Source organism: Bombus affinis, chromosome 3, assembly GCF_024516045.1.
Source record: "Bombus affinis isolate iyBomAffi1 chromosome 3, iyBomAffi1.2, whole genome shotgun sequence".
Taxonomy (NCBI): domain Eukaryota; kingdom Metazoa; phylum Arthropoda; class Insecta; order Hymenoptera; family Apidae; genus Bombus; species Bombus affinis.
The window spans coordinates 4,959,884-4,987,795 of record NC_066346.1 but is presented as its reverse complement, the minus strand read 5'-3'; the positions used below and the strand labels follow the sequence as shown (position 1 = coordinate 4,987,795).

Below are 27,912 nucleotides of genomic sequence, written 5' to 3'. Positions count from 1 at the left end.
CATTTTCTCCACTAGATAGCAGCAGCTGAGCTGTAATCTTGACGGCCGGTAAAAAAATTCCAACAGTCGATAAATAGAGAAATCATTTTCTCATTTTTGTGTCAGATGCGTGATGTTACCTATTCGATGTAGAATAAGATTACGACGTTAGTAACGATTGGAATTAAAATTAAGAAACTATTCTACAATTGTTTAACTATTTAATAACGATATTCTATCGGTAACATTAAAAAAATCATTGAAAGCGAAACTAAACCACTAACTACTAGTAAAAGGATTGGAAATCCCATAAATCGTATGATACAAAATACATTGAATATTAGATTTATCTATGTATATAATATATCGTCTGTGTTATAATGAAGCACATGTTGAATTCACATACATACGAATTGATTACGTGGCTTATCGATAGAGCAGTAGAGTATATACTTGCTTACTTGAATTATAGTGACTACACGATTCAAAAAGGTATCGATAGATAGAAACACGAGATAGATGTTAGAGTCGTTATCGTTGACGATCTACTCATTATTTCGTTTCAGATATTGGAACGAGAGTGTAAGTACAATCGAATAGAATTCTTTCAACTACATGACGTTTCTGTGAGTAACGAATTGAACTATCGGGGGCGTTCGCTGACCATTACAGCATACTACTTGGCGATTCTCGTATGTGGTATGTGTCCAGCATTGTAAGAAGAAAACATTGTTTTGGATCTGTGTGCAGGAAAACCTCGTCACTGTATAGAAATGACGTCCCGCCTGGAAAAAGAACGTTCCAAGCAAATACAAGAGAAATGTCAAAATCTTTTGATACAAATGCTACGTGATGAGGATAATAAGTATTGTGTCGACTGCGATGCAAAAGGTTCGTGCGTCAATTGTATATTTTCTAGCGATGTCTTGTTTCCTTTCGACCGATGAACCCTCATTATTCTATCCACTCCCTGCAAATATTACAAAATTGTATTTTTATATGTAACGGTTCATCTAAGTCATCGATATTGATTTGAAAACGACCTAGTTCCGCCTAGTAAGACATTATAGATTTTTAATTCCTCTGTGACAAAACCTTAGATGACAGCGATTACGAGTGAACGTCGCCGTGGTTTCCTCGTTATTCATTCTTTATTCGTATACTTGTTCTCCTTTTTTCTGTGAATCTCTAATAAAGAACTTTTCAGACAAGTGACACTTACCATTCCTTATCATTTCCTTATTTCGTGTATTTTACATATCAATAAACCTTTAAATAACCTGAATCTTTAATGTCATTCATTTTATGTCAAATTCTGTTAAATTGTACTCTTCTTATGGTATATACGCTCTGTACAAATAAAATTTTATGGCATTGTATTTCTTTATCTATATTGTTAAATATTGTTTAAAAATTAAGTACAAATATGTTCTTTTATTATATGCATTAGTTTCACATTTATGTATGTTTCATAGGACCAAGATGGGCTAGTTGGAATCTAGGTATATTCTTGTGTATTCGTTGTGCTGGAATACATAGAAATCTTGGAGTTCATATAAGTAAAGTAAAATCTGTTAACTTAGATACATGGACACCAGAACAAGTAGTGGTATGTTTATAGCTATATCTTTATTTCCTAGGTTCTAATTATGAATATTATTTATAACACATGTGTAACATATGATAAATGTAACACATTTTTATTTTTAGAGTTTACAACAAATGGGTAACTCCCGTGCAAGAGCAGTTTATGAAGCAAATCTTCCAGATAGTTTTCGAAGACCTCAAACAGTTTGTAGTCTTGAAAGTTTTATTCGTGCAAAGTATGAACATAAAAAATATATAGCCAGGGAATGGGTACCACCTCCTTTACCAAAGGTAACACTATCACATTTAAAAAAAATCAACTGCTCTTAAAGTATAATAAAAATTCAAATACAAATAAATTCTTTAATAAATGTGTAGGTCAATTGGGATAAAGAGCTTGATGAAGAAGCAGAAAGACAACGTAGGAGGAAAAAGGAAAATTCTAAAACTTCAAATAATCAACCTATACTTCCACCTGTAAAAAAACCAGAAGTAGTGCCTCAGTTGCCAAAACCTAAAAGTTCTGTTAGTCCTAAACCTAATAGAGCAAATAATTCTGCAACTCTAGACCTATTGGGCTTAGGTATATATTTCTTCCCTTAGATTTCAATAATGATATTAAATATAACTTATATTTCTAAAGATACACAAATTTTTAATAGATGCTCCAGCACAAAATCAAACAAGTGTAAATGGTGCTGGAGATGATATATTTTCCTCCTTTTTATCTGCACCTCCAGCTTCAGTAGCTTCAACAAGTAATAGTACTTCTAATACAACTACAAATGCATCAACAACAATCAGTAAAAGTGAAGAAGAAAGTTTTTTCGATCAACCAGCACCATCACCTCAAGAAAAAAATAAAATGTCCAAAGACAGTATTTTAGCCTTGTATGGTACACCAAGTAATCAACAATCAGCAATGTTTGCAGTTCCTGGTATACATACATTTGCTAATTTAAATACACCACTGAGTTTGAAATATGGATACAATTTTTATTTTGTATTTTTTTGTAATTGTATTTCATGTTTTAGGTGGAATGTATGCTCAACAATCTACCGTTCAGTATAATCAAATACCAACTGTAGTACCATTTGGTCAACAAACTAATTTTCCAAATCAACAAAGTTCCTTGACTCAACTTCCCACCCAGATGTCTGTTACACCTAATCAACTACCTATCACTCAGAATCAAATTACAGTGAATTCTACTTCATTAGGACCAGTGGCATCAAATACTTTAGGGAACTGTTTACATGTAGGCCAGATAAATCAGATGAATGGTGTACCTAACCCTGCCATTACAATGCAATCCCAGATGGTACATAAATTTGTGTGTGGCAAGCTACACATATTGGAGTTATTTGTCGATAAACTAATTGTTTTATGTATTGTTAGGTGATGCAATTAGGACAGTCTAATATTAATAGTAATAATGGTTGGAGTGGAATGTTAACACAAAATCTTCAACCAGCTCCTGGTAGCAATCCTTTTTTCAATTTAACGTCTCAACAACAGCAACAATCTGTTACATTTGGCCCACAGGTATATAAATTTGTTACTTATATGTAATATAAATTCTTGTAATGACAATGATGACTATATTTACATTTCAGTTACCGCAACAAATGGCGCAACTTTCTTTAGGTGGCACGAATTTTTCAAGTACTCCAGGGAAATCTGCTGCTACAACTACACTTCCTGGACAAACACTTTCCACCAATTTATGGCAGTAAAAGTCTTATGGATATTATTAGTTGATTGATTATTCCATTCAGTGTTGTACACTAGTGTCGAATGTTTGTTACCCAACATGATTAAATTTCCATATTAGTTTGGAAATCTCTGGGATATAACACAAGAAAGACACAAATGAAGAGTACTCGAATACTGTCATTTTTGAAAATTAATTCGTGAATGCATACAGTATTTTGAGCCTAAAAGGTTTTTCTTCTAAAGCTTTGCTAGCTTTCAACGTAATTGTTGGAAAAGTGGGAACTACAAATAAAAACGAATTTTTGACTGATTATAAAGAGTTGTTCATGACGTACAGTATATATGTATTTGACAATGTAATTGTATTATTTGCTAAAAATGGGTGCTTTTGTATTCACGATGAATGTATGTCAGGGTCCACCTTCATTATAGCAAACGATTTCATTATACTTAAACAAGTACAAGCATCTTTAGTACGATAAGCATAGTTTGCGATATAGTTCATTTTTACCCCGAAACATAAAGGAAAATCAGATATATAACAGTTTTCACGGACTGTTAAAGTTCTTTGATAAATTATATATCAAAGGCTAATTTACTTAAACCGTGACTTTTCTCGTTCCAAAAGCAGACTTATTTTCTAGCATAATGTTGCAATGTTTGTACGTAATCGAAATGTATTGAATGGTTTAAAATTTGTTTGCTATGTTTATGTGCTATTAATACTGATTTTTATAACAACTGGAAAAAATATGTCTTGTGTTTTAAAGAGTTAGCGATATTGTTACTATTTCAGTAGTGTGTTGCTTGGAGCGCTAAACTGCAACGTTGATTGTAGATTAAGGAACATTTTAGACCTTAATATTCTTTAGCAAGTATTATTAATACGTCTTGTCAAAATGTATTTAGTGTTTTTGTTAATATCTAATGGCGGAGACTTAACAAACTAAACATATTGTCTACACCTTGATTCTTATAGCATACATGAAATACTACAAAAACGTACTATTTTAAATTTTATGCATTTAGAACTAAATTTTAATTACGATTGATTGTTTGATGAGAATTAAAATTCTATGTAAAACAGGTTTGGATGTTTACCTGTTGAAAAATTATGTAATTTATTACTGTACAATATGATAAATATTGAAACTTGACAATAAGTTCTAAACATATTATCCGTCACAGTCATGTTTTATTGAATTGAATTTTTATCTTATCAAGTAATACGTGATCATGTAGTTGAAGAAAAGATGCATGATACAAATGTAAAAAGATTTTTTTATGTAATTTTATAAATAATTATGAACTATCATACAATCTAAATTAATTAGGACTTGTGACTTACTGTTGCATCGAGAAAAATTAACATATTGTAAAACTGATATAAGTACAAATACACGTTGTCAAAATACAGAAAAAAAAATGTATAATGTATAATTTATAAAACTTCAATAACAATTGAGCAATCAATCAATCTTTAAATGTTTTCAATCCTATGATAACTAAATGAAATAATAATATTAAGCAATACTTATAACATTTTCGTTATTATTTTTAAATTACATGTGGTAACATTGAAAACATGTTTAAATTCAAAGCGCCATCTACGTATTATACATTAGTAGATAGACCACATTAATTATTTATGTTTAAGACAATCAAATAATTCTTATCTTTACAAAATACACGTTCTATATCACTAACTATATAGTTATATTTTTTTACATTAACCATTATCGTTTAAAATTTTCTAAATTAAATTTAATGATACTACTGGAGAAGCTCGCCGGAAGTTGCCATTTTTACTGGACTGCGAAGAGGGAGAAATTCCTTCATTTGCGTGAAACCTCTCTTCGGTATCGCATGAAAGCCACGTGAGAGAATCATGGATAAACCAGTGGTTTTGGCTCGTGTCATAAAAGTCCTAGGAAGAACTGGCTCACAAGGGCAATGTACGCAAGTAAAAGTTGAATTTCTTGGTGAGCAAAATCGTCAAATTATCCGAAACGTGAAAGGCCCTGTACGAGAAGGTGATTTATTAACCTTGTTGGAATCTGAACGTGAAGCAAGAAGACTTCGATAAGCACATAAGGAAAATGAATTGCCAGCACGTGAAAGTCACCAACAGTGTCTGGACTCAAACGATACAATTCATTCCATCAACAAAATTGGGACGATCCAACTACTCCAATAGCACGAGCCGCCTTGTTTCAAAGAATCACTGTCAATGAAGATGTTTCCAACTTTTGTAATAAATACTGGCTAATATTTGATTGAATATTTAATTTTGTATTATTTTTCACACTTTCACATATTTGATTCTACAAATGTGATGTTGCAAACAGCAAGTTATTTAATAAATCGTATTGGTTCTAATTAATATGCTCGTGTATTTTATGAAAAAATTATATGTACATAAGTTTTCATACATTTAATACTTTCTTCTCTTGTATTGATTACAGAATATGTTATATTTACAGTGATTTAGTTTACGTTCTTTTTATAAAATTTGATTTCAAGATAGTCTTTCCTTTAAGACCTAATGCAATTCATATATAGAAAAATACATGATTCACATTTTCTTCATACGTTAAAATGCAATATTTATACACAATATAAGGTACAAGTAAAATAATTTTATACAAATTGTTATATCCTTCTTCGTTTTGGTGGAGGTGTATCACGTGGACTGGAAGATGCTTTAGATGTACTATCCATACTTTGCCTAGTTGGTCGTTTTGGACCTCTTTTCAAACTTTCACGACCAGAATCAGAGTCCTTACGTTCCTTTTTGCCATTTGAAGCTAAAAAAAGAAATTATGTAATGTTTTAGATGCACTTAAAAATATTGAGGACAAATAAACATATACCAGTTTCTTCAAGATCGTCCTTTCCCTTTGACCGGCCCTTAGAAGATTTGTATTCTTTCCTAACATCTTTTATTTCTCTAAGCTTATCCTTTTTTAATTCTATATCCTTTACATATTTTTTAAATTCTTCTTTTTTTTTATCAATGTCTTTACTTCCTTTAAGGTCACGAAGAACAGTTTCTTTTTTCGTAGGATCTTTAATTTCTTTATCTTTCTTAAGCTCCTTAAATTTTTCCCTTTGTTCTTTCAGCTTTAATTCTGGTTCCTCTCTTTTTCGAGATTTAAGAGGTCCCAAAAATTCTTCTGGTAAAGAGAAATCTATCTCTTGACTAGGAAATGGTAAATCCTCCATATCATCCTGGAATATTTTGAATACATTATCAACATTATTTTAAACGATTATAAGTAATTTTTTAAAACATAATAGTAAGTACCAGAGCCATTAGATCATACATTGATTCCAAATGTTCCCAAATTATTTTTAATGACACATCCTTGTGAATGGCAGCACGAAATTTTTCCCATATGCAGACCATATGAAAATATTTATTAATACCTTAAAAGGCAAATATATAATAAAATCTTAGTAGCTAGCTATATCTCTTTTGCATAAACTTACATATATTACATAAAATTATGAATACTACTTTTTGTTATCAATGTAAACATAACCTAGGTAATGTCATTGTGTGAATTGAGATCTTACCAACAGGCTTATGTCCATTCATAGCAAAGAATAATTGAATTTCATTTTCAACATTCCAGTCTATTTCATCGACAGAGGCGTCTGTTTGTTTCTCTTTAACTGCCATCGTTAATTTTCATAAAATTACAGGATGTATCAATTTTATACGCTCACATTCTTTAATATCAATGGTGATGCAAGCAGTGTAGCCAAATGTTACAACCTTGTTAGCTTTAGAACATTGTGTAGTATATTGTTGTTTTAAAAATCTGATATATATGAATCATAATTACATATAAAATTATCGAAATAATAGATTTTATAAAATTAGAAACAATTACTTATGAAAAAATATCAATTTGTTATCAAGTTATCAGCTATAAAAAGAAATAATTGTCATACTTGGTATGTATTAAATAAAAAAATGTATGAATCTAATAGATAAATGTTATTATCATTAACAAAATGATAATGAAGAGCATATAACATTATATTATACATTATAATATATATAAATATGCATTATATTTTTATTTGTATATTTTAGGTACTATTCCACTCATTGTAATCAGGTATTACTAATTTGTGTTAATAGTATCTGATAGTACACAATATGCATGAAAGCATAGATGGCATATGTAAAGCTATTGATGAAAATTTATTGCGTAATCTGGAGTTAATGCAAGAAAAGATTGATATTGATGTCCAAATTGAGAGAATACTACGTGATGGTTACATTGAATTAGCTAAGGCTAAATACATACGAGGCAAAGAAAGTATAAGTGTTTTGCAGGTTCCTGTTGACAATGAGAGAGTAGTCACACTGTTTGAATTGGAGACAAAGTTGACTGAGGAAACTGGCAAAATAGTTCCAAATTTTGACATAAGCTTAAAGAGATTGGATAAAAGTGAAGACGAGATACAAGATCCTATAAAATGGTTTGGAGTGTTGGTTCCACAGAGTTTACGAATTGCACAAAAACGTTTTCAAGAATCTCTTTATCTTATTGTGAGAGCAGCAAATATACAAGCAGAAATTGCTTCTGTAGTAGATAAATTACAATCTTTATATTTTTTAAAACAAACTTCTTGTTCAACAAATGACACTAAAATATAAAATTCCATAGGTTTTGTCATTTTGTCTTGTTATATTATCTTATTAGCTATTTTTTACAAAAAAATTGTTATGTTTGTAATTGTAAATATTTCTTTGTATGAGTAAAATTTATATCAAAACAATTGTAATTAATAAAAATACATGTGATAAAGTCTGCTACCCAATACGATTTAAAAATTTCATTTATTACCTACGCAGAACTTTTACTATTGGTTCATCATAGTTATTTGTGAAGAATTGTTGGCATGACAAAACAGTATCCCTAAAAGAAATTCCCGCCAATTCCTACCTTTTGGTTTGAGTCTTGGAACCGAAAAAGTGATACTTCAAATCTACTTTACATTTTTATTCAAAAATTTATTTAACCGTCATCCCGATTCTTTTAATACAAGTGTAATGGTAAGATATTAGAAATAAAAAATCTGTAAAAATAATTAAATTCCTTTCTAATATATTCTTTTCATTGTATCCTATTATTTTTGGTATCATTTTCCTAAATCTTCGAATTCATTTATTTTTTATTCTGGTTTATATATTTTTTAGGATTCTAGTAGCCCAGCACGCTCTGATAGACATACAGAGGCAATGACATCTCCTGCACCAGAAATAGATGAACCATTTGAAGACGAAGCAGATTTACTTGGTAATGACAATGATGTTAATCAGGAAGAAGAAGAAGAAGAAGGAGAAGAATTATTTGGAGATAACATGGAAGCGTAAAGTTTTTTTCATTTTTTCATATACTAGATAAGATATATGTAACATTGGATTTTGGACAATATATTTTTATTTCAGTGATTATCGTCCAATGCCAGCATTAGATAGATATGATCCAGATGTAGTGGATGATGAAGAGTACTCAGAAATGTCTCAAGGAGAACGTGCAGTTGCTGAAGCCATTATGCTTAAAAGAGACAGAGCTGCAGGAATTATTAGAGATGATAGATATTTACTTTATGGTATATTTTAGTATTGTAATAATATAATTAATATATACTTTGCAAATGTATCATACAACATAGATTTTAAATATTCAAGATGAGAGTGATGAAGAAGAAACACATGCCCGTAAAAGGCGTATGGCTGAAAAAGCAGCAGTAGGTGAGATAGAAGACACAGAGGTAAGTATTTTGTTTGCTTTTTGTTCTATTGCACAATTTATTTTATTATGTTATATAACTATATTAATTTTCATTCTAGATGATTGAATCTATTGAGAATTTGGAAGATACAAAAGGTCATTCAGTTAAAGAGTGGGTGTCTATGTTAGGACCAAAAACTGAAATCTCAAATCGTTTTAAAAGTTTTCTTCGTACACATACTAATTCAAAAGGACAATATATGTACAAAGAACGAATTCGTCACATGTGCGAGAGTAATCAAGTAATATTTTTGTATTATTAATCGTAATAATGCTCATATAAGACATAAAAGATATTTATATTATTTTTTAATAGTCTAGCTTTGTTGTGGAGTTCCCTATCCTTGCTAGTAAAGAACATGTTTTGGCTTATTTTCTACCAGAAGCTCCATTTCAAATGTTAGAAATATTTGATGAAGTTGCAAAGGAACTAGTACTAAATATATTTCCCAGCTATGAAAGAGTTACTGGTGAAATTCATGTCAGAATATCAGAACTGCCATTAATAGAAGAAATTCGTACATTTAGGTAAAACGTAATTATGTATCAACAAAAATGTTTCACTCTTCAAAAATATAACATAATATTTATGGTGAAAATTAGGAAATTACATTTGAACCAATTAGTACGTACTCTAGGAGTTGTTACTGCAACCACAGGAGTACTACCACAATTGTCTGTTGTAAAATATGACTGTACAAAGTGTGGATATGTACTTGGTCCTTTTGTACAGCATCAAAACACTGAAGTTAAGCCTGGCTCGTGCCCTGAATGTCAAAGCATTGGACCTTTTATGGTAAGTTCAAATATTAAATATAATCTTACTTATATATAAATAATATATTCATTCTATAAATATAGTAATACTAATTACAGATTAACATGGAACAAACAATATACAGAAACTATCAAAAAATTACAATTCAAGAATCACCAGGCAAAATTCCCGCAGGGAGAATACCCAGAAGCAAAGAATGTATTCTTTTATCAGATCTCTGCGATCGCTGTAAACCTGGAGATGAAGTAGACGTTACCGCTATTTATACGAATAATTATGATGGTTCCTTGAACACAGAACAGGTAAAAGATATTTACGTATGATTATTTAAAAATTTTATATTTATTAATTATTATTAATTTTGTATTTAAGGGTTTTCCTGTATTTGCAACGGTCCTTCTTGCTAATCATTTACAAGTAAAAGATTCGAAAGAAATTGTAGAATCCTTAACCGAAGAAGATATTTCTAGTATCATTAATTTAAGTAAAGATCATCGAATTTTTGATCGCATTGTCGCAAGTATTGCGCCTTCAATTTATGGTCACGAATATATAAAAAGAGCTTTAGCTTTAGCAATATTTGGAGGCGAATCAAAAAATCCTGGTATTTTCATTTCTAGATATATTTGAAGAGTATTCAAGACTATTCAATAAAAGTCTTATATTTACATAGGTAACAAACATAAAGTAAGAGGAGATATTAATGTGTTATTATGTGGAGATCCAGGAACAGCTAAATCTCAATTTTTGAAGTATGTTGAAAAAATTGCACCAAGATCAGTATTTGCAACAGGTCAAGGAGCTTCAGCTGTGGGATTGACTGCTTTTGTAAGAAGGTCGCCAACTACTCGGGAATGGACATTAGAAGCTGGTGCCTTAGTCCTTGCCGACAATGGAATCTGTCTTATTGATGAATTCGATAAGGTACATTTTGTATGAAATGCTTGTGATAAAATATAATTATTATTGTATTTCTAGATGAATGATCAAGATAGAACATCTATTCACGAAGCTATGGAACAACAAAGTATTTCTATTTCAAAAGTGGGAATTGTTACATCACTTAATGCTAGATGTTCAGTAATAGCTGCATCCAATCCCATTGGAGGCAGATATGATGCTAGTATGACATTTTCAGAAAATGTAAGATATAAGATGAGGAAGTATATTTTTATTTTATTTTATGTATTATATATCATAAGTTATATTTATATAATTTTTTTACATAGGTGGATTTATCAGAACCGATTTTGTCTCGTTTTGATATTCTTTGTGTAGTAAAAGATGAAATAGATCCTATGCAAGACCGGCATTTGGCTAAATTTGTTGTGAATTCTCATATCAGACATCACCCATCAAATACAGGAAAAGTAACATCAACACAAGAAAAGACAAATGATATATCTATTCCACAAGATCTTTTAAAAAAATACATAGTTTATGTGCGACAAAACATTCATCCTAAATTAACAAATATTGATCAAGATAAGGTAGCAAAATTATACAGCCAATTAAGACAAGAAAGTTTGGTAAGTTAAAAACATTCATAAATTTTTACAAAAATTTTCAAAGTATAATAATATAAACTTCATCCTAATAGGCCACTGGAAGTTTACCAATTACTGTACGACATATAGAAAGTATTATACGTATGGCCGAAGCAAGTGCTAAAATGCATTTACGTGATCACGTTCAAGAAGGTGATATTAATCTTGCTATCAGAATGATGCTTGATAGTTTTGTTGATACACAGAAATATTCAGTAATGAAAAGTATGCGCCAGGTATGATCGTGAATATGATTATGAATACATATGCGTACACAATGATTTTATTGAAACTATAATAAATATTCTATTATTTTCTAGACATTCCAGAAATATCTGTCATATAACAAAGATCACAGTGAACTTCTGTATTATATACTTAGGCAGCTTACATTAGATACTTTAGCGTTTCAAAAAGCGATACACGGAAATCGTATTACAACGATTGAAGTTTCAGAAAAAGACTTATTGGATCGGGTATGGATTATTTCATTTCTTCTCCTATAAGTCCACAAACCTTGTACTAAAATCTTGTACTTATTTTATTTTAGGCTAGACAAATTGATATATGCAATCTTCATCCATTCTATGAAAGTGAGATTTTCAAATCAAATAATTTCCTTTATGATGCAAAGAGAAAAGTAATAATACAAACACTTCCTGAAGGAATTGATGACTAATGAAACACAAAAATTGTCAGAATAAAATCATAATTTTATTTACAACGTGATATTTGTTATATAAACATAAACTTTTACAGTGAATTATATTTTGATGTAATAGTTCAATAAAAAATTATTTTTTTTTAATTTCTTAACATTTATATTCCGCGCTTTTGATTTTATAATAAATATTTCTTAATCTATGAAAAAGTCATTAGTACAAAATTATGATCTTTTTTACTTACAAATACCTGATATAATTAGGAGGGTATTGGTATCATAATATAAATAATAAAATTCTATTACAAGCCGCGATATATAAATTATTATTTAAAATATGTTACATATAAGTACTTTAAATATCTCAGTTTTTTACAATGAAATTATTGTATGCACATTTATTATATTTGAATGAACAAAGAAAAAGAGAGTACTTCATAAATATTTAAAAAATGAATATGCTTATCATAAGGTTTTTTTATTTTTTATCTAAAATTGTTTATTTAGAATGTCTTTTTGAAAATAGAAAATTGTTAGAATGATTGCTATTTTTACTACTGCTACTATTACTGCTGCTACTACTACTGCTGCTGCTACCACTGCTACTGGAAACACTATCACTAGAATCTGATTCACTGTCTGAAGATGAACTACTACTGCTGCTATCGTTACTACTACTGGAACTACTGCTATCAGCACTAGAATTTGTATTACTAGAACTACTAGGATCTTCTTTCATTTTTTTTTGTAAACGACTTTTCTTCACTTCCTTTTTATGGTCTTCACTGTAAATATGGCATACGATTCTCATTAGCATTAAGATTTTTTGTCTTGAAACTTAATAATTTAATCATGTTTTTACAAATTTACCCATTAGATTCTTGTTGCTTCTGTAAGGCTCTCTTTAATTGCGATGTACGTGAAGATCTGTGTAAATATTTTCGTTTTCCCTTACATTCGTAACTCCAATGTCCCATTTCCAGACATTTTTGGCATCGTACCTTTTGTGGGCAAGAATTACTGTAAATGTTATAAAGTGGTATAAATCAATTATAATTATATACTATTATGCATCCGTTATTCTTCCATTATAGCATTTTCATGAGAAACATATTACTAAAATAATTGAGGAGTAAAGAAATCATAAAAATATTTTAATTTTATACTAACTTTTTCTTTAACACTTTCAAACCGCTTGAACTCATATTATATTTATATTCATACTTTGTTATATTTAATCCGTTAATAACTTATATTCGATGACCAATACAATTTTTAACGAAGTTTGTTTACATGCAAAATAGGTTACTTTACTGAATAAGCTTCCAACACGCCATAACACAAAATGTAATTGCTTTTGGTAGGTTATTTGGAAATGTTTAACGGAAATTACCAATCACGAGTCATATATAGTAAGTATCATAAAGTGAAAAAAATATATATAAAATTTTTTAATTTTATATATTTAATATTAGTCAGTGGCTTTTTATAGATTTAATAAATAAATTATAGTAAGCAAGTATTTTGAAATATATCTTTTAAGAAAAATAATATTCTTAATCGATGGTTGTAAATCCTTAGAAGAATATGGACAATATTTTAAAGGAAATTATATAAAAAAATTTAATGACTGTTAATGTATTTGTCTTATGAATTAATATGTATATGTATACATACATATTCATGAAAATCATGACGTCTCGAAATAATGAAAAATACGATTTACATTTAATGAAATACGTCAATAAGAGTACAGAACTAAAGATTATTAGAGGTACTTTAAATACAAAAACTAATACGCTACGACTTAAAAAAGAAATACTCAAAGAAAGATATAAAGACTTGGTAAATTATTAATAAATCTAGAACTGTTTGTTAAATATGTATATATACATCATATATCTTCTACATTTATTTTGACATTGTTTTACTTTAAAGGATAATATAAATTGCAAAGTATGGGTTACAGAAGATGAATTTTGTAACGAAATTTGGAATTTTTCTTTAAGGCATAATTTTAATTCTATTTTTAATCAAAATTCTCATATTACAAAAGTAGACGAACTTCACAAATGTAAATATAACACTGTGATTGGTGAAAATTTAAACAAAGTTGATATGTGTAATAAAGTATTAAAATTAAAAAATGAAATTGATATTACCAATAAGGAAATAATACTCATTCGTAACAAAAATACAGAAACCGATTTAAAATATTATGAATCTACTTTAGATGATCTAAAATCTTTTTCGGAAGAGATATTACAACTTATAAGGTATTATTATTAATATTTATAGATATTACCTTTACTATGTTCAATAAAAAAGAGCGACTTATATTGACGTATATTAATTTTAGATTAATAATTACTTCAGGGAAAAATGTATACAATACAATGATAAATCGGAAATTAGGTACAAGTATGATGAAAGAATTTACGAGTGCAAGAAAATTGTTCCAAAAATCTAATTTTTGCGGTAGTGCTTTGACTGAAAATATTGTTTCTCCATCTAAAATTATTGAAGAATCTAAAGAAGTATATAATATAGCTATTACTTATTATATGAAATTATATTTTTCATTGTATCATATTTAAAATTGCAGTGTGATAACATTAAACATAATGTAAAGTTCGGAAGATTTATTATGAAAACACGAAGTCTTATTTCTCTTAAATATGAAAAAAAAAATGTAAGAAATTCAGGATGAGAGAAATGAATTAATGTATTCGTAGAAGTATTTCATTTCGTAAAAATAATATAGTGTAATTACAATATTGCGGAAATTACTAATATATATAATAAAGTATTTTATAAGTTAATTTCAGTATTAAACAATAATTTGAATAAAATCAGTCCCACAATGTTTATGTTATATTTATATATTTAGAAATATACAGCATCCTATATATTCATATACATTGAATTACAATAATATCATTTCAAAATTATATATACGTAATGTCGCACCTGATAGACTATTCAACAAGATTATAATTTGAGAAGTAATTCATTTCATTTTCATACAAATTTAATCATTTTTCAATCATACTATAGTATTACTTATGTATTTTAAAACTGTTGAACAGTTTATCACAACAATTTGTATTATAGCACTCTTTTTGGCAACTCTTAGATATACTCTGATACTTATTTAATATTTCACTGTGTGTTAAACATACACAAGTATATACTGTTAAAAGAAAATGATATTTCAATTGCAACATTTTGTTTTTTAGTAAGGAAGATGAATGAATATATTTTGTAAATTATATACACAACTATTATTGTTTATAACACAAAGATAAGCAATTTGACATGAAATTTATAAATTGACATTAATATTTAATTAATTTCAATTAATTTGAAAGTTATTAATAGCATAAAACTTATTATTGATATGATCTACAAAATTTGACATTGCATAAAGAAAAGATTTTTAACATGAAGTTTGGTAAAGTCTTATTTATACAATATTATTATCTGTCTTTATTTTATAGACAAGTTGTAGAAGTTTGAAAGACAAAGTTTAATGCAAATACATTACATTATATTATAGTTGAAACATAACTAGTGTAGAAAAATTGTGTAAATAGACACATAACAAATCATACATTTATGTCAACGAGCAGTTACAGAATAGACATACTTTCTCTTAATTATAATTAAAAGTTTGCTAAGTTCCATTCTATGTTTTATATGTTTCCATAATTCTCAAAAATAATAATTTTACATTTTCATTTACAAAATATTATAACTTAAAAAAATTGAAGTAGAATCTATGAATACTACTGTTCACTTACATCATACACAACAATGTTTCAATACCTATAATCTTTGTTTACTAACAAGCATATAGTCAATGTTTTCGATATATTGAAATAACACTAACTAAAGAATAAAAAATATCTGTTTGCTATATATATAACTTACAATATATTAATATAATATTATTTTGAGTTATACAATTAATACAATTAAAATTGTGCTAATTATTTAATTTCTTATTGCACAGCCATTGCATAGTAAAATAGATTATAAATCAAATTTTTATGATTGCATTTATTAGTTTCTAAGAAAAACAGGTAGTATCAGGTGTATGAGTGTAAGAATCTGTAACATGTTTTAAAAATCAATATATTGTTGGCTATAAATAAAATCCAATCAACTGTTACAATTATGAATCCAATATAAAACATACATATATACATATACATATAAGTTTGTATACAATTCACCATATTCAATAATGCGATCAATTATGATATAATTATTTGTAATTGATATTGGCACTATATTCCAGTGCAGAAAAAATACGAAAATTTTACTAATAATAAAAATACTTGCCTTTTTAAATGACATCAGAAGCACATATGGAACTCAGCAAAAAATGATCTTACAATAATATAATATTAAAACTAGATAATAGTATGGTTGTTTGGCAGCTCCTTCATCTGATGAGAGCATACTAATGACTCAATTAAAAATCATAATTGCACTAATTATTACAGTTAATTATTTTAAAATGTCAGAATTTTTAACTTTTCTGTAAACATATACAAGTATAAGTAAATGTATATTATAATTGCCACTGAATATTGCAACTTATTTAACAAATGTGAAAAAAATATTTTTTTATAATTATTTAGAATATTTAAATATAAGATTGTTTACATTTAGTCTTAGAAATAAAAAAATAATACGTTATTCATTACAGTATGCTAAATGATTATAAATAGATTTTTTTGCCTTTTGGAAGAGTGTTTTCTTGTGAAACCTCTCAAAACTGAAGCTCCTGTGGTATAACATAAAATAACTAACACAATATCTACTTTCACGCTATAATACAAGGTAAACTTATCATTAAAAATAATTTTAATTCTTTTGTTAAAATATTTTGTTTGTATGGCAATGGATAGCAGTAACTGAAATATAAAATCATTGATGCCGATTCTTAATTGTATTTCTTCAATTGAATAATATTATCTCACTCCATTGTAGTTTACTATATAGTAAATCTTGAAAATAATAATTATATCTCCAAAAATGATATCTATGTACCTGTCTGTAAGAAACTGTGAACTTAATGTATCTTTGAAGTTACAAGATAACTGTAATGCATAATATAATGTAAAACAATATATTGCAAGAAAATTAAAATACATTATATTTTATAATATTGATAAATAATATACATAAAATAAACAAAATAAATGTATGAAATATGAACTATATATATTAATAAAGTATGAGTACAATTTATGTCATTACTATATCTAAAATATTTTATCATGAATTTATTTTCTTATAGCTTTATTAGCGGTTGTGCATATTTCCAAGTCAGCACCAATTTCATAATTTATTTATATATGTTTCTTTTTTTCATATCGAGAATGTATCGCAGACATGTGATTAGTTATTATTCATGTTATGAGAATACAAATATATGCACATTTTCATATATTATATATCCATAATTTATATAATTTTTGTTGATGTGAGATCATTACAGTGAGAATGTAGTATTAATAGATATTAGTATCAAATATCATTTGTATCATTCTTACTAAGAATCGACATCTAAATCATATCAGAAATAATTTTTTTAATTTTGTTACATGGATCTATAAGGTCCTTGCATTTTTAAAAACTGAATAACTAAAGAAGGTCCCCCTGCTACTATTTCTGGTGGTATTTGAGAAAGTGGACAATTTTCAATTGACATAATACTGAGATTTGTGCATAAAGCTAATTCAAATGGTAAATTGTGTAAGTTAGCATTATCATTTACATAAAGTGAATCTAAATTTTCTAGTGTACCAATTTCTTCAGGTAAATAATTTAGATTGTTTTCTCCAACGCTTAAATATGTTAAATTTGTTAAATGACCAATTGCTCTTGGCAAAGAAGTTACCTGATTAGACTGTAAGATTAGCTTCTGCAAGTCCCTTAGGAAACCAATTTCATTAGGTAAAGATTCAATTTTATTTTCTTCAAGATCTAACACCCTGAGTTTACGCAAGTTCGCTATGCTGGCAGGAATACGTTTCAATAAGTTATTAGAAAGTATTAAGACTTCTAAATTTTGAAGGCATTGGATATCATCAGGAATTTTTGTAAGTTGATTTGTACCTAAATTTAATTCAACCATATTGACCCATGTCCCAATATCTAATGGCAAAGCAGTCAATTGATTTTCTTTCATGTTTAACTTTGCAAGGTTCTTTGCTCTAGAAAAAATACCATATGGTATTTTATCTATTTTGTTGTGTTCTAGATTGATGGAATAAACGTTTGTAAACTGAGCTGGTCCTCCTGATGGATATGCAGTAAAAGCATTCCTGGACAATGTGATTGTTGTCAAATCTGAAAGACTTGCAAGCAGTCCATCTGGTAATTGAGATACTTGGTTTCCTTCTACACTAAATTCATCCATTAATTTACAATTTGCCAAGGACTTTGGAATACTAGTTAATCTATTATATCTAAGTCCTAATCTTGTTAATAAGACTAATCTTCCGATTGTATCTGGAATATCCAAAAGCTCATTGTGTTGTAAATCAAGTGTAGACAACTGGACACAGTTCCCAATTTCTTCAGGTAAATGTTCCAAATGATTATGGGAAACATCAAATGTTATCAAATTGACTAATTTACCGATACCAGCAGGAAGTTCTCTGATTTTATTCTCTCTCAGACTCAGCATTGTCAAATTTGTCAAATTTCTTATATTATCACTTACATATCGGACTCGATTGAAGCGTAAAAATAATGTTGTGAGATTCGTCAGTTTATATACGACATCGGGTATTTCGCTCAGTTTGTTGTGCCTTAAATCAAGGACTCTTAAAGATTTCAAATTCTCTAACGTATTTGGTAAACTTGTCAAAGAATTTTCACTCAAAGCTAATGTTTCCAAATTTCCAAGGCAACCAATTTCTGGCGGCAACGTAACGAGTTTATTACCGTAGAGATAAAACTCAACTAAATGCGTCAAGTCCCGTACCGTACTAGGTAGATGAGTAATATTCGATTTACTTAAATCCAGGCGCTCTAAGCATTCTTCTTTACATCTGGTAAATTCTTTAGAAACATCTAAATCGGCTTGTATCGGTTTCCCTTTCTTTGTAGTTGGCTTCGGTTTATTCGATTCCGGGTGTTTGACAGTTACTGTTTTTTTAGTGTCTGGTCCTGCTATGGACGCGGACGACAATTTTTTTTCTTTCGTTTGCTCTTTATTATCCCGTAGGACATCCACATCCTCAGGCATGTCGCCGGCTGTACAGGTGGTTAAACCACAGCCTTCCAAATATTCAGGAATATCTTGTTCCTTCATGTAAAAGTTCGGAACACTGTCTTCGAGGTCCTCACGGTCCCTCTTCACCTCGGACAAACACACTGTTGAAATGTTACCCACACCTGTCCAATATTTATTCGACTTTTTCATAACCTAATCACTATACGTAACTATGATTATTTTCTGAGTATCTCCTATTTTTACGACATCATACTCTTTTTCAAGATTTTGTACTTTACAAGTATTGACATATCGATGTCATCCACTGCAAGTAGCGCAAACGCGAAACGGCTGTCCGAGGATTAGACGAACAACGAATACCTGAATACCGTTCCAAAAATCAGCTAAACATTATCTTTCGATATATCATATGTGTTATACATATTTTTCTCAAATGCATTATATTCTGAATAATAATTATATTTATAATAGATAGACATCACATATTTAAAATTATTCGAATATCAAGTTTACAAATTGAAATTTGGGATTTTTAGTATCCAATGTACAATAACACATAGAAATATAGCTTAAATGATATTAAATCATGATGTCTTCTTGGACACAATATTTCAAACGTTTAAAATTGCAATTCAAATATTTTTGGAACGATTTTATGAGATAAAATTGAATAAACTGTAGTTCAAGTCTGAATTACAAATAATTATCACAATGTTTGAACTTGAATTATTGCGAAAAAAGTTAGATCCTCTTGTAAAAGTAGATAAAATTTGTTTGTCATATGTAAATCGTATTTTTCCAGAGTTCAAAGATATACCGTATTTTATTCTGTATAAAGAAGTATGTTGCATAATTGTTACCATTTTAGAAAAAGGATTATTTTAGTAAACATATTCTCTGTTATTTTATCAGGCTTCTGAATCTACTAATAATCATTCAGAATGTACCGATATTGATGAAACACGTAAGTTTTTTATACAATAAAATTTTTTTATTCGTGTTATAGAAGCTACTTGATTATTTTAGAATTTGACCTTACTGGATCGCCTTTGAAGTATTCATTTGGAGGAGAAGATGATTTTGAGGATAGCACAATTTTGACAAAGCAAAATTGGTATAAAGAGGAAGAAAAATACCTACCACTAAGTAGAACAGAAGCATGGTAAACTTATAAGAATTACATAAAAGATATTTCTTGTGGTAAATATAATTAGTAACAGTAACAGCGTGATTTTATTTTAGCATTGCATTGAATATATGCATTGAATTTATAAATGATTCCTTTCCACCAATATTTGCACTTTGCGATGGCAAGGATCATAAGAAAAGCAGGTTGTTAGGTACAACAATCGAAGGAGAATGGTTTACCACCATAGAAGCTTGTTTTGATGGTATTGAAACTTTTGAAACTGTTAAAAACTCTTCTTCTAAAATGTTTCAGAATCATTTGGAGCTATCAGATGCATCTAAACAAGATGTTAGTATTATCATCCTTTTTAATAATCTATACATAATATTTATAACATAATTTTATTCATGTATGTAGATTGCTGTCTCTGCATTTAGTACTTTTGATTTATTTGGAACAAAAGAGGAAATGATTGACAAACATAATAATATAAAAAGTAACTTCGAAGGGAGTCTAAGTGTAGAAATACATACTTGTAGTTTATCATGTACACCTACAAGAACATCCAAAAATAATTTGGTAACATTAATTAATTATAATGAATTGAACATATTTCTTCTTTAATTAATTCATGTTTTATTTAGATTGTTCAAGTTACTACAAATTCAAATAATACTCCTTTAAAAGAATTATGGAAACAATTATTATTGTTAAATCAATATTTGTGTATGATAGAAGGTCATACAAAGAATATAGATTCTCATTATAATACAATTCCCTTGGAATTTCCACATAATTTTATAAATCCATATAAAGAGGTATCCAAAAATTTTTGTATCTGAGATATTTATGTACCATTCCAAAGATTTAATAATGTCATTTTGATGATTATTTAAAATAGGAGCATGATAATATATTGAACAATTTAAATCTTTTGTTAAATGGAGATTACAGCTTTAGACATTCTAGTGATATTGAGAAACACAAAATTAATTTTTCAAATGAAGAAAATTTAGAAAATGATACAAAAATTCATCAATATATTCAGAGTCTTCCATTTAGACACAATTTGGATTTTACAGACTTTTTATGGGAACTGTTAATAAGTGAGTATATGTTATCTTTATAATAATGTAAAAGTAAATTTGTACCTGTATATTTAAAATAATATTAATGCTTACAGAGAATTCAAGTTACTTTGAAATGATAAAATGCATTCATATAGTGCTTGATAAAATTCTAGTGAATGATTGTTTGCCACAGGTAATACTAATATTTAAAAAGAAAATTAATTTTACTTTTTGTATTAAATATGATCATATTTAATATGATTAATATATATATATATATATTTACATTATATATATATATATATACATAATATAATATATATATAATTAGGTTAATTATACAAATTCAACAAGGTTTGCAAAGATTATTACTAATCCACATCAGGAGAAAGTAATTTCACATTTATTATCAGGTAGTTTACCATTAGAATATGTTATAGACATGGGCTTTGAAAAGCTGTGCAGAGATTACATATGCATTTTAGCAAATGCAAGATTTGGTGAATTGCATGATATTCAACAAAAATTAAAAAAGATATCTTGTAATGAATTTACAATTGATACCTATAGGTATGTATAATGAAGTTATTAATATTGCATTACATTATATATATCACAATCTGTTTTCTCAGAAACCATAGCAGATATTGACTAATACTTTTTTTTTTAAATTACACGAGGACTGATTATTTTAGGAACAATAGATTTTTCTAATACAACTGTTAAGGTTGCTAAGACTCTTTATTTTTTAAAAGTGACATGCCATATTAATATTTGTCCATTTACATACCTTTTATGAAACTAAATAGCATTTACTTGAAGTATTTTGCATCATTTTGCATAATTAAATAATTATAACAGAAAAAGTCCTCCTGTACCATTGAAATCAAAAAAAGGAATTAGTCAATATCTGTTGAGGTTTCCGAGAAAACAGCTTGAATACTTTATGTAGTCGACCAACGCAAATATGTGTTGTATGTGTTTTTAGAAAAAAATTATTATATTTGGTACAAATTCACATATCCTTGGAATTTATATTACTAATACAAGATAATTTAGAATGTTCAAGTGATGATTTAAGAATTTTATTTGGTTGTGTATTCAAACAGTATGTCAGTGAAAAATCGCCAATACAAAGTTGTGATTTACATCAAAACAAAATTTATACTTTGACAACTCCTCTTCCCATCTCAGCAGTGCAACATTTACATGAGTAAGTTTAATAATAATTTAGTAAATCATATCGTTTTCATATAACGAATTTAATATATATTTATATTAATATAATAATACATATTATAAATTTAAATTTATATGAATATAAATTTCATATAAATATATATTATATGTTGCTTTCAGAATTCCGAGTGTGAGAAGAATTTCACTTTCATCTCAGTCTAAATTGAGAAAACTAAAGACAATTAAATACTATAGTCAGTTACCGATTTTTCCAACAAGTATATATCCATTAGGTAAAATTCTTATAAATAATATAATATTTAAGATAATACTTACATGCATGAAATTGTTCCTAACATTTTTTTTAGACGATTCAAGTATAATAGGTGAAGGATATTATGTGCTCAAAACAATGTTTTCATCTAATAAAATTAAATAAAATAATGATTTCAACATACTTTGACAAAATAAAACAAGCAAAATTTAGAACTTTATTTGGTCAGGTATTAAAAGTAATCCGATTATATTGCGAGGTAATTATATGTTTAATTTATAATTAATAAAATAAAAGTTATAAAAGCATTTTTCAAATACATTAAAATGTATTCAGTGTATAAATATAACTAGATTTATGAGTGTTTGTACTCTCAGTCATTGATAATGTACACTCCAATTTACTATTAGACAATACTTTCACTGACCTAAACCTTGTTAAATATATATATATATAGTATGAATTATACTTTTAATTCAAACTACTCTTCAATGTACAAATATATATGCAAAGTATGTTATATTCGTTAAAATATCTGGTCAAATTTTTTATGAACTTTATAGCCATCATTAAAAAGATATATACTGTTACATACAATGTAAGTCTTCTATATTATAGAAATAGACCGTTTTATGCTTTGAATCCATTTAACATACTTTGGTTGTCTTTATAAGTATCAGTACTATTAATGATAAAAATTATATCAACTCTAAGCCATTAATTAAAGCATGACCGTCCATGCAATAAGTACATAACATAAACAATTTTAATACTGAGAAGTTTCTACATCATCTACTCCAGAAATACTAGCTTGTTCAAGTACTTCAAGAAGCTTCTGCATTTCCATAGAATCTGATGAATTGTCAAGCGTTCTTTCGAGTGCTCGTACATACGACATACACGTACGCCCTTCGTGGTCTAAGTTTTGTGGATTTGCTTTATGCTGTAATTATTCAATAATATACAAGTACTTATATGATTTTTATAACATATGCATATATACTTTAATCCGTCAAGAGTAAATACACACCCATATTAGAAGTTGTGCCATAGCTAAATTTCCTGTGGCACAAGCCAAATGCAAAGGCGTTCTTAAGTCTTCCATACTGACAGGCATATTGATATCTTCATAACTACATCTGGCTAAGCATAATGTAAATGCTCTCATATCACCCCTACATTACATTTAATACAACAAATCATCCAACAATTATTTATAACAATACAACTCGTCCGAAAGTCTAAAAATATTTACCGGCAAACCGAATCAATAAGCAGCTTCCCTAAAGAAATGTTCGGATTAATCGGTGGTAAAAAGAGTTTGTCTTCATATTTCCATCTGATCCATTGTTCCTTCTCTTCTCTAGGAGAATCTGAATTTGGTTTCTGCTTCCCATTTAGACAATATTCCCAAACATTATTTGCTATATCATTACCAAGGGCTAACATTACACTTAACTGACCTGCGCTAAAATTAATGTCAAGGCTATTTTATGCTGTATATACATGCATAGTTCACATGCAATACTAATGATATACACTTATATAATTATATGTTCAAGAACAAATCATTTATTAATAAAATTATTATTTTTGCTGTATTCATTATTACATAGATTGAAAAATTGAAACGATAAAATAAGTAGCTATCGCACTTACGACCAATCATCCAAGTCTAAAGATCTAACTTTTGATATGTGTGAACCTAAATTTCTGTGTATTCCTGAGCATTCAATGCACATTAATACACCTAAGTTTAAACTAGCCCAGTCCGGATCTAAAATACGATTATAAATTGAATATAAGGAATAAAATCAAAAAGACTTCTCTAATAAATTTAGAAGTGAACTACTTACTAGGTACACCACAATCTACACAAGCATCATTTCCTGATACTTTGTTCTTTATACAATGCATTTTGAAAGCATCAGTTTCGTTTTTTTTATCACCATCGCTATTTTGTAAACTCGATAATATCTGTTGTTCTATAGCAGAAATCCAACTATCTCTGTCTTCAGCATTATTTGCTTCAAAATGCCATGTCTTATTTTCTAATGAAATGATAGAAAATTCAAAACTATCTTCTGTAAATTAAGATACACATAAAATGAAATCAAGTTGTTTACAATATAGAATGTAGGATGATTCAAATAAATATTTAAGCACCTTGAGCATTGGATGATTTAGAACCTTTAGGCGTTTTTCCAGGCACTTTTACAGTCACATATTGTAATAATATTTCTTTACCATTAGTATCATTCATATAATCCTGGAAACATATGTAAATTTCTTAAACATAATGCACAATGTTTATAAAAATATTAAATTACGATACAATTACATGTAAGCTGGAATGATAAGTTAAACGACCATCTTCCAATAATGTAACATATTTCTTTTTCCATTCTTTTAAAGATTTACTACTGCGTTTAAATAAGTATCCTTGTTTAACAGGTATTTCCCTACCAACACCCATCTCACCCATGTTATATTTTTCCTTTTTTGATGGAGTAAATATATTAGACTTTCTTCTAAATTTCCTATATAATAAAATTTGAATAAGACAAATTTTTTCCGTAATTAAAAAAAATTATATATTACAAAAATTAAACCTGATAGTGGTTGGTGTTAATATTGAGGATCTAAAATCTCCATGTTGATTCTGTGCATTATGAAAATTGTCACCCATTATTCCAGAATCATTTTGGGTAGAACTATGATGAAATGATCTACTAGAATCTTCATCTTTATCAGATACCTGGACAAATATAAATTGTTACACAAATTTTTTAATTCAGTACATTGAAAGAAGAGAATAACTTACGTTTAATTTTGACGAATTTGTTGCTTCCATTTCTTTGGTCAGAAGTTGTGTATTTTTGGCAATCATTGGAACAGGATACTTTGTTTCATTGTCTATTGCTTGTTGTCCATTACATCGATAATGTTTTGCAGATATATGTTGTATAATTTTTTGACATACTGTAATGTTCAGAATACTCTCAAAATATTTATCAAATTCACTGCAGTATAATAGTAATGATGTAAGAAAGAATACAATAAAAAATGAATGATATTTATGCATGCTGTGAATTTAATACAAACAAACTATTACATTATGAACTATTCTGTAATAAAACTAAATTTGCATGCAACATTGGGAATTGTTCTAAACTATTTACCATCTTGAAATACCCTTTCAACATTCAAACCATAAATAGCACATGTTTCATAATAAGGACACCTCAAGTCACATGCCAATTTTCGTGGTCTACCATCCTTTATAACCCGGGGATTAGAATCATTAATTGAATCTAAATAATGTAATAAACATGATTTAATACAAAATATATTAGTGTACATTATAATGTGTAAGAAATTCATGTAACAAGAAATATTTTTATAATTATGTATAAGTATTACCTTGAACTCCTACTAGTATTTTTGGTACTTCTGACATATTTCGAAATGAACACATTCTGTTATAAAAACTGCAAACTATTGAGAAACTTTCCTCACTCTCTAAACTAAATACAAGTAATAAAGCATCTATCCAAGCAGAAAACTGAAATAAGTGATGCCTGTGTTAAATGTTATTAAGTAAAGAATATTATCACAATAATATGCATAATATGTTTTTTAACATATGTATACATAAATACACATATGTACATCTATATGATAATTATATATATAATATATTATTGTGTACTTGTGACTCTGGTACACCACCCTCATCTCTAATTAGCAAGAGATAACTCTGATCATTGATAAAGACTTCCTTTTTAAAGCGACCACCTTCTGGAGATTCTTCATGCATAAATGAACCAGTTAAATATCTATGAACTAAAGCAGATTTCCCTGAGTCAGATGAACCAATAATTCCCAAATGTAATTCTGGAACATCTCTAGCCAATGTCCACTCATGACTATTGACAAATGAATCTATTAACAAAAGATTTTAATTCATAGTAATTAAAAAAATAATAACTTGCTTATTATTATATAAAAAAATATATTTAGAAATATTAAAATAAAGAAATATTAAAATATTAAAAATATTAAAAATAAGAAAATATATATATTACTTTTTTTTGCAATAAGTATCATACCTTCAATTGCAACAACATGTTCGCGGATTTGTTTTGCAATGTGTGTATCAGATATCAGATCTATTAAGTCATAAATAGCGTAAATTGATGGATGAACACTTTCGAAACGTTGTATTTCTTGTCTAATTGCAAGGGAATGATCGTGCGCACTTTGCTCAGTTGTCATTTTCTTAAAATTTCTTAAAATTACTTTTCGAAATCACATTACTGATACAGCCTCGAACTGTATTGTATTCGAGTCAACGATTAAAATATTTCCACATGTTTTCAAGAATTGAAACTTATCTGTTATCATGTAACACATGTCAAATTTGGCTATTTATCAACATTATTGGATGTACAAAACAGGTTATTTGGCACTCTGCATAAAGCAACCCCACCTTTTTGGGAAACAAATACAGAACGTACTGTCAAATTGCCAAGATAAAGTTATTAGATTTAATACTTGTAAATCAATTATATTGCAAGACTTGGCTTCTTTTATAAAAAATGTTATACGCTGTTAAAATATTCTTTTTACGTAAAGCTTATATGAGACTTCATTACGTTCATGGTTTTATAGATCTGTCGTCCAAAAAGTGTATGAAGGCCTACATTGCCAACCAATAAATGTTAGGTACCGTTGCAGAATGCAATTGAATGTAATTACAGTGCAATCTATTTTTATTTACAAGAAAAACCGTACAATCTGATATCTATTAATGATCATTGTTATTAAAAGTCATGTTTATTCAATTAATTACGATAAAACTGTAATCTATAATAATATAAGAGCAACCTAAATCTATTGACATTTCCAACATTG

General features: G+C 28.1%; 10 protein-coding genes across 17 annotated transcripts; 6 read left to right on the top strand and 4 right to left on the bottom strand.

The window, feature by feature from the left end:
- The first annotated feature begins 420 nt into the window (after positions 1-420).
- On the top strand, positions 421-4,760 carry LOC126914053 (stromal membrane-associated protein 1). 3 transcript variants are annotated; one of them, XM_050717513.1, is made up of 9 exons: positions 421-561; positions 730-870; positions 1,455-1,588; positions 1,690-1,857; positions 1,945-2,149; positions 2,229-2,504; positions 2,602-2,888; positions 2,966-3,112; positions 3,184-4,760. In XM_050717513.1, the coding sequence occupies exons 2-9, from the start codon at positions 753-755 to the stop codon at positions 3,301-3,303; spliced, it is 1,455 nt and encodes a 484-aa protein (XP_050573470.1). In that variant the 5' UTR covers positions 421-561; positions 730-752; the 3' UTR covers positions 3,304-4,760. The 3 variants fall into 3 exon arrangements, with proteins under 3 accessions (XP_050573470.1, XP_050573469.1, XP_050573468.1); XM_050717512.1 differs by having other exon boundaries at positions 432-561; positions 652-870; XM_050717511.1 differs by lacking the exon at positions 421-561 and having other exon boundaries at positions 568-870.
- Positions 4,761-5,091: 331 nt separating this feature from the next.
- LOC126914108 (40S ribosomal protein S28) lies at positions 5,092-5,566 on the top strand. The gene has a single exon (XM_050717608.1). It carries the CDS (start codon positions 5,172-5,174, stop codon positions 5,367-5,369), a length of 198 nt encoding a protein of 65 aa, XP_050573565.1. The 5' UTR covers positions 5,092-5,171; the 3' UTR covers positions 5,370-5,566.
- Positions 5,567-5,702: 136 nt separating this feature from the next.
- LOC126914080 (MRG/MORF4L-binding protein) lies at positions 5,703-7,008 on the bottom strand. The gene is made up of 4 exons (XM_050717560.1): positions 6,863-7,008; positions 6,591-6,712; positions 6,157-6,514; positions 5,703-6,090 (listed from the first exon to the last, which is right to left on the bottom strand). The coding sequence occupies exons 1-4, from the start codon at positions 6,966-6,968 to the stop codon at positions 5,936-5,938; spliced, it is 741 nt and encodes a 246-aa protein (XP_050573517.1). The 5' UTR covers positions 6,969-7,008; the 3' UTR covers positions 5,703-5,935.
- An 80-nt stretch (positions 7,009-7,088) lies between these two features.
- On the top strand, positions 7,089-8,124 carry LOC126914088 (coiled-coil domain-containing protein 115-like). Its single transcript, XM_050717576.1, has 2 exons — positions 7,089-7,246; positions 7,389-8,124. The coding sequence occupies exon 2, from the start codon at positions 7,455-7,457 to the stop codon at positions 7,956-7,958; it is 504 nt and encodes a 167-aa protein (XP_050573533.1). The 5' UTR covers positions 7,089-7,246; positions 7,389-7,454; the 3' UTR covers positions 7,959-8,124.
- A 104-nt stretch (positions 8,125-8,228) lies between these two features.
- LOC126914012 (DNA replication licensing factor Mcm2) lies at positions 8,229-12,230 on the top strand. The gene is made up of 15 exons (XM_050717411.1): positions 8,229-8,357; positions 8,502-8,674; positions 8,754-8,917; positions 8,997-9,079; positions 9,159-9,341; positions 9,416-9,627; positions 9,703-9,895; positions 9,976-10,179; positions 10,250-10,481; positions 10,551-10,801; positions 10,856-11,020; positions 11,107-11,406; positions 11,478-11,660; positions 11,745-11,900; positions 11,975-12,230. The coding sequence occupies exons 1-15, from the start codon at positions 8,355-8,357 to the stop codon at positions 12,101-12,103; spliced, it is 2,631 nt and encodes an 876-aa protein (XP_050573368.1). The 5' UTR covers positions 8,229-8,354; the 3' UTR covers positions 12,104-12,230.
- On the bottom strand, positions 12,117-13,892 carry LOC126914089 (zinc finger CCHC domain-containing protein 10-like). Of its 4 annotated transcripts, none has more exons than XM_050717581.1 (3): positions 13,763-13,892; positions 12,956-13,086; positions 12,117-12,870 (listed from the first exon to the last, which is right to left on the bottom strand). In XM_050717581.1, exons 2-3 carry the CDS (start codon positions 13,060-13,062, stop codon positions 12,585-12,587), a joined length of 393 nt encoding a protein of 130 aa, XP_050573538.1. In that variant the 5' UTR covers positions 13,063-13,086; positions 13,763-13,892; the 3' UTR covers positions 12,117-12,584. The 4 variants fall into 4 exon arrangements, with proteins under 4 accessions (XP_050573538.1, XP_050573535.1, XP_050573536.1 ...); XM_050717578.1 differs by having other exon boundaries at positions 12,956-13,105; positions 13,763-13,886; XM_050717579.1 differs by lacking the exon at positions 13,763-13,892 and adding an exon at positions 13,256-13,434.
- LOC126914079 (uncharacterized) lies at positions 13,403-14,907 on the top strand. 2 transcript variants are annotated; one of them, XM_050717558.1, is made up of 4 exons: positions 13,403-13,497; positions 13,578-13,930; positions 14,024-14,361; positions 14,445-14,907. In XM_050717558.1, exons 2-4 carry the CDS (start codon positions 13,745-13,747, stop codon positions 14,680-14,682), a joined length of 762 nt encoding a protein of 253 aa, XP_050573515.1. In that variant the 5' UTR covers positions 13,403-13,497; positions 13,578-13,744; the 3' UTR covers positions 14,683-14,907. The 2 variants fall into 2 exon arrangements, with proteins under 2 accessions (XP_050573515.1, XP_050573516.1); XM_050717559.1 differs by lacking the exon at positions 13,403-13,497 and having other exon boundaries at positions 13,606-13,930; positions 14,462-14,907.
- A 44-nt stretch (positions 14,908-14,951) lies between these two features.
- LOC126914037 (leucine-rich repeat protein soc-2 homolog) lies at positions 14,952-19,665 on the bottom strand. The gene has a single exon (XM_050717474.1). The coding sequence runs from the start codon at positions 19,530-19,532 to the stop codon at positions 17,700-17,702; it is 1,833 nt and encodes a 610-aa protein (XP_050573431.1). The 5' UTR covers positions 19,533-19,665; the 3' UTR covers positions 14,952-17,699.
- A 26-nt stretch (positions 19,666-19,691) lies between these two features.
- On the top strand, positions 19,692-23,358 carry LOC126914036 (protein zwilch homolog). Of its 2 annotated transcripts, XM_050717473.1 has the most exons (12): positions 19,692-20,183; positions 20,256-20,307; positions 20,370-20,505; positions 20,586-20,820; positions 20,890-21,051; positions 21,117-21,290; positions 21,374-21,578; positions 21,656-21,735; positions 21,874-22,112; positions 22,531-22,755; positions 22,902-23,014; positions 23,090-23,358. In XM_050717473.1, exons 1-12 carry the CDS (start codon positions 20,055-20,057, stop codon positions 23,158-23,160), a joined length of 1,821 nt encoding a protein of 606 aa, XP_050573430.1. In that variant the 5' UTR covers positions 19,692-20,054; the 3' UTR covers positions 23,161-23,358. The 2 variants fall into 2 exon arrangements, with proteins under 2 accessions (XP_050573430.1, XP_050573429.1); XM_050717472.1 differs by having other exon boundaries at positions 22,902-23,358.
- On the bottom strand, positions 21,924-27,688 carry LOC126914027 (centaurin-gamma-1A). Its single transcript, XM_050717445.1, has 13 exons — positions 27,108-27,688; positions 26,708-26,940; positions 26,419-26,560; positions 26,178-26,309; positions 25,820-25,977; positions 25,608-25,753; positions 25,337-25,535; positions 25,162-25,264; positions 24,852-25,079; positions 24,655-24,772; positions 24,251-24,463; positions 24,026-24,170; positions 21,924-23,938 (listed from the first exon to the last, which is right to left on the bottom strand). The coding sequence occupies exons 1-13, from the start codon at positions 27,271-27,273 to the stop codon at positions 23,762-23,764; spliced, it is 2,160 nt and encodes a 719-aa protein (XP_050573402.1). The 5' UTR covers positions 27,274-27,688; the 3' UTR covers positions 21,924-23,761.
- Between the last annotated feature and the right edge of the window lie 224 nt (positions 27,689-27,912).

Coding starts and splice junctions, on each gene's coding strand:
- LOC126914053 (XM_050717513.1), top strand. CDS start 753: ATGACGTCCCGCCTGGAAAAAGAACGTTCCAAGCAAATACAAGAGAAA. Junction 1,858..1,944: donor TACCACCTCCTTTACCAAAG/GTAACACTATCA, acceptor ATAAATGTGTAG/GTCAATTGGGATAAAGAGCT. Junction 2,889..2,965: donor TTACAATGCAATCCCAGATG/GTACATAAATTT, acceptor ATGTATTGTTAG/GTGATGCAATTAGGACAGTC.
- LOC126914108 (XM_050717608.1), top strand. CDS start 5,172: ATGGATAAACCAGTGGTTTTGGCTCGTGTCATAAAAGTCCTAGGAAGA.
- LOC126914080 (XM_050717560.1), bottom strand. CDS start 6,968: ATGGCAGTTAAAGAGAAACAAACAGACGCCTCTGTCGATGAAATAGAC. Junction 6,713..6,862: donor GAATGGACATAAGCCTGTTG/GTAAGATCTCAA, acceptor TTGCCTTTTAAG/GTATTAATAAATATTTTCAT. Junction 6,515..6,590: donor TGTATGATCTAATGGCTCTG/GTACTTACTATT, acceptor AAAATATTCCAG/GATGATATGGAGGATTTACC.
- LOC126914088 (XM_050717576.1), top strand. CDS start 7,455: ATGCATGAAAGCATAGATGGCATATGTAAAGCTATTGATGAAAATTTA.
- LOC126914012 (XM_050717411.1), top strand. Junction 8,918..8,996: donor TGATAGATATTTACTTTATG/GTATATTTTAGT, acceptor TAAATATTCAAG/ATGAGAGTGATGAAGAAGAA. Junction 11,407..11,477: donor AATTAAGACAAGAAAGTTTG/GTAAGTTAAAAA, acceptor TCATCCTAATAG/GCCACTGGAAGTTTACCAAT.
- LOC126914089 (XM_050717577.1), bottom strand. CDS start 13,290: ATGAGTTCAAGCGGTTTGAAAGTGTTAAAGAAAAA. Junction 13,106..13,255: donor TTGAAAGTGTTAAAGAAAAA/GTTAGTATAAAA, acceptor TAACATTTACAG/TAATTCTTGCCCACAAAAGG. Junction 12,871..12,955: donor AAGCAACAAGAATCTAATGG/GTAAATTTGTAA, acceptor CCATATTTACAG/TGAAGACCATAAAAAGGAAG.
- LOC126914079 (XM_050717558.1), top strand. CDS start 13,745: ATGTATATGTATACATACATATTCATGAAAATCATGACGTCTCGAAAT. Junction 13,931..14,023: donor AAGAAAGATATAAAGACTTG/GTAAATTATTAA, acceptor TTTACTTTAAAG/GATAATATAAATTGCAAAGT. Junction 14,362..14,444: donor GAGATATTACAACTTATAAG/GTATTATTATTA, acceptor TATTAATTTTAG/ATTAATAATTACTTCAGGGA.
- LOC126914037 (XM_050717474.1), bottom strand. CDS start 19,532: ATGAAAAAGTCGAATAAATATTGGACAGGTGTGGGTAACATTTCAACA.
- LOC126914036 (XM_050717472.1), top strand. CDS start 20,055: ATGTTTGAACTTGAATTATTGCGAAAAAAGTTAGATCCTCTTGTAAAA. Junction 21,291..21,373: donor TTATAAATCCATATAAAGAG/GTATCCAAAAAT, acceptor TATTTAAAATAG/GAGCATGATAATATATTGAA. Junction 21,579..21,655: donor TTTATGGGAACTGTTAATAA/GTGAGTATATGT, acceptor TAATGCTTACAG/AGAATTCAAGTTACTTTGAA.
- LOC126914027 (XM_050717445.1), bottom strand. CDS start 27,273: ATGACAACTGAGCAAAGTGCGCACGATCATTCCCTTGCAATTAGACAA. Junction 25,265..25,336: donor CTTATCATTCCAGCTTACAT/GTAATTGTATCG, acceptor ATATGTTTCCAG/GATTATATGAATGATACTAA. Junction 23,939..24,025: donor TGGCACAACTTCTAATATGG/GTGTGTATTTAC, acceptor GAATAATTACAG/CATAAAGCAAATCCACAAAA.